General features: G+C 30.3%; 1 protein-coding gene and 1 long non-coding RNA gene across 3 annotated transcripts in view; one reads left to right on the top strand and one right to left on the bottom strand.

Moving 5' to 3' along the window:
- The window catches only part of LOC137627729 (uncharacterized), a 69,507-nt gene that overhangs the window by 49,394 nt on the left and 17,613 nt on the right, over positions 1–2,500 (top strand). The window lies entirely within an intron of this gene.
- Positions 1–2,500, bottom strand: part of LOC137627728 (probable peptidoglycan muropeptide transporter SLC46) — a 9,475-nt gene that overhangs the window by 1,140 nt on the left and 5,835 nt on the right. The window contains exon 4 of the mRNA XM_068358999.1: positions 1,101–1,341. Coding sequence (XP_068215100.1) covers positions 1,101–1,341 — 241 coding nt within the window. The remainder of the gene's footprint in view (positions 1–1,100; positions 1,342–2,500) is intronic.

Genomic DNA, 2,500 nt, shown 5'->3' with positions numbered 1-2,500 from the left:
TCAATCAAAATAAAATTACGGGGATACGAAACTATCATGATTTCCTTTTGAAGTTCTCACATGAAGAAATGTAAAATGAATAGAAATTATGGTTTTAGATATTTTAAGTGGCAAGACACCTTGTCAAAATATAAACATGAAAGTTAGGATGTTGTGATGGATCAAACGTGAAAACAAATCACGGAAGCTGTAAACGTTTAGTTGTAGGCTATCTGCTGGGCTTATCTCCGGGGGGAGGGGGACTTCCTCCGGTAGTTTAAGTACGGTACCGCCACCAAAGCACACTAAATCTTGTTTAATATCACGCTGCATTGAAGAGTAAGGAATATTAAATTGCCATCCCTCAAAAACTTGTGTTCTACGTATCATTTAGTTTACCACCCCCTAATAGGTCATAGTCTCATCAAAAGCCAAAATTTCAAGCTCTCCAGTTGAACGGGCTTGCTTCGTTCGCCCAACCCCAAAGTTTTGGAACCATTTAAACCCTTGGTTACCTATAAGTAACACGATTCAGTTAAGTAAAAATGTATCTTGCAGGACTCTCATATGACCTAAGCGTTTACACACAAAGACGACAGATAAAGGCCTTATAAACAAAGACACTTATGTCTGAATTATAAAAATCACGGATATGGCGCAAGAAGCACATGATTCACCGTAAGATGACTTAGGAGAATTAATCTTCAAGTTGCTAAGAGTATTTTTATGAAAGATTCGGGCTTATTGTCAAAATGTCTTTCTACGATAACCACATTTGATCAAATTAAGCAGCTTTTTTTTTACTAATTCTTTTGAATAATTAAGTAAAATTGCCATACTATTATTGGATCATTTTAGTCACAATGGTTGATCATAAAGAATATTTAATCCTCCTTGAATGTTAAACATAATAATTAAATGCGTGTTGACATACAGGTTCTATGTTTATTAAGTCTATCTGCCGAGGTCTTGTGAAATTTTTGAAAATAAAGCTACTACTGTTGTGGTAGTTTTTGCACAAGGGGGATCATTCACGATACAATAAGAAATTACATTAACGAACTGCCTTCAATCTATGTGGGAGGAATATTATTATAGGAGAAAAAAAAAAGATAACTTACACGTAGATGCAACAGATGAAAATGCTCAGACCAGCGGTGAAGATGAAAACCATTCCGGGAAAGAAATTTAAGGTTTTGTTGTATAAGTATGTGTAAATCGTGACCGATGCTAAAGGTATCATTGCCTCCGCTGCTCCAAGTACAGCGAAAACAGCTCCTACTTCACTCTTGTCCACTAACTTGGAGACGGCGCCCCGAGAGGCAGCGGTGACTTGGTCCAGGCATATTCCTACGGCCGCCCCTGCAGGAGAGATATTCCGGTATTATTTCTAGTCATGTTAATGAATTGGCCAAAAGATGAGATGTTCTCATCGACTAATCTTGTTTCAAGAGAAAACCCCCCCCCCCCTCCATCCCGGAAAAAAATTAAATAATGTTTTCTATATAACCAAAATTTGTTTTAAGAGAACCCCCTTCCCCCCCGAAAAAAAATACTTTTCTATATAACCAAAAGTTTATGAAATTATGGTATCGATCCAATTTTAATATAAACCAGCAAAATGTTTTATGTAATTGTTATAATTTCTTAATTTTGATGTTTGGAAATATTAAAAGTTTCATTAACTTACTTTTTGCTAGAAAACCAAGCATAAAAAACCTGAAATGTGGTATTTTGGAAGTTATATTTCACATATAAATACAGAAAATTCTGAACATCTTAGTAGTTTTCAATTAGGGATTATTATACATAAACATACATTTAAAATATAACTACTTCACATACAGAAGTTAACCGACCCTTCCCCTTTTATACAGTAAGTCCTTCTAGTCGTGGGAGTGTTGGTTGGATATTGGAACCATATACTGTAATGTAATGCATGTAAATATGTATAATACATACATAAGTATATATTATGTTCACATGCAATCAACCACAAGGAAAATAAGAATATTGAGTGAATCCTGATTACTTTCGTCTCTACAACATTTTAATGAGGTCTGACACGTTGATAGTCTGGATTCACTCTTATTTTAATTGAACAAGAGTATAATGATTTTGTAAGGAAGGCAAAAAAAATCTTGTCATACCTTATTTATTTATATATATATATATATATATATATATATATATATATATATATATATATATATATATATATATAATATATATATATATATTATATATATATATATACATATAAATATATGTATATATATATATATATATATATATATATATATATATATATATGTAAATATATGTATATATATAAATATATGTGTATATATATATATATATATATATATATAAATATATGTATATACATATAAATATGTGTATACATATGTATATATATAAATAGATTTATATATATATATAATATATATATATATGTGTGTATATATATATAGATATATATATATAAATATATAAAATATATATATATATATATATATAT

This window comes from Palaemon carinicauda, chromosome 35, assembly GCF_036898095.1.
Source record: "Palaemon carinicauda isolate YSFRI2023 chromosome 35, ASM3689809v2, whole genome shotgun sequence".
Lineage (NCBI taxonomy): Eukaryota > Metazoa > Arthropoda > Malacostraca > Decapoda > Palaemonidae > Palaemon > Palaemon carinicauda.
The sequence above is the reverse complement of the archived record's forward strand: the minus strand, read 5'-3'. Positions and strand labels throughout refer to the sequence as shown.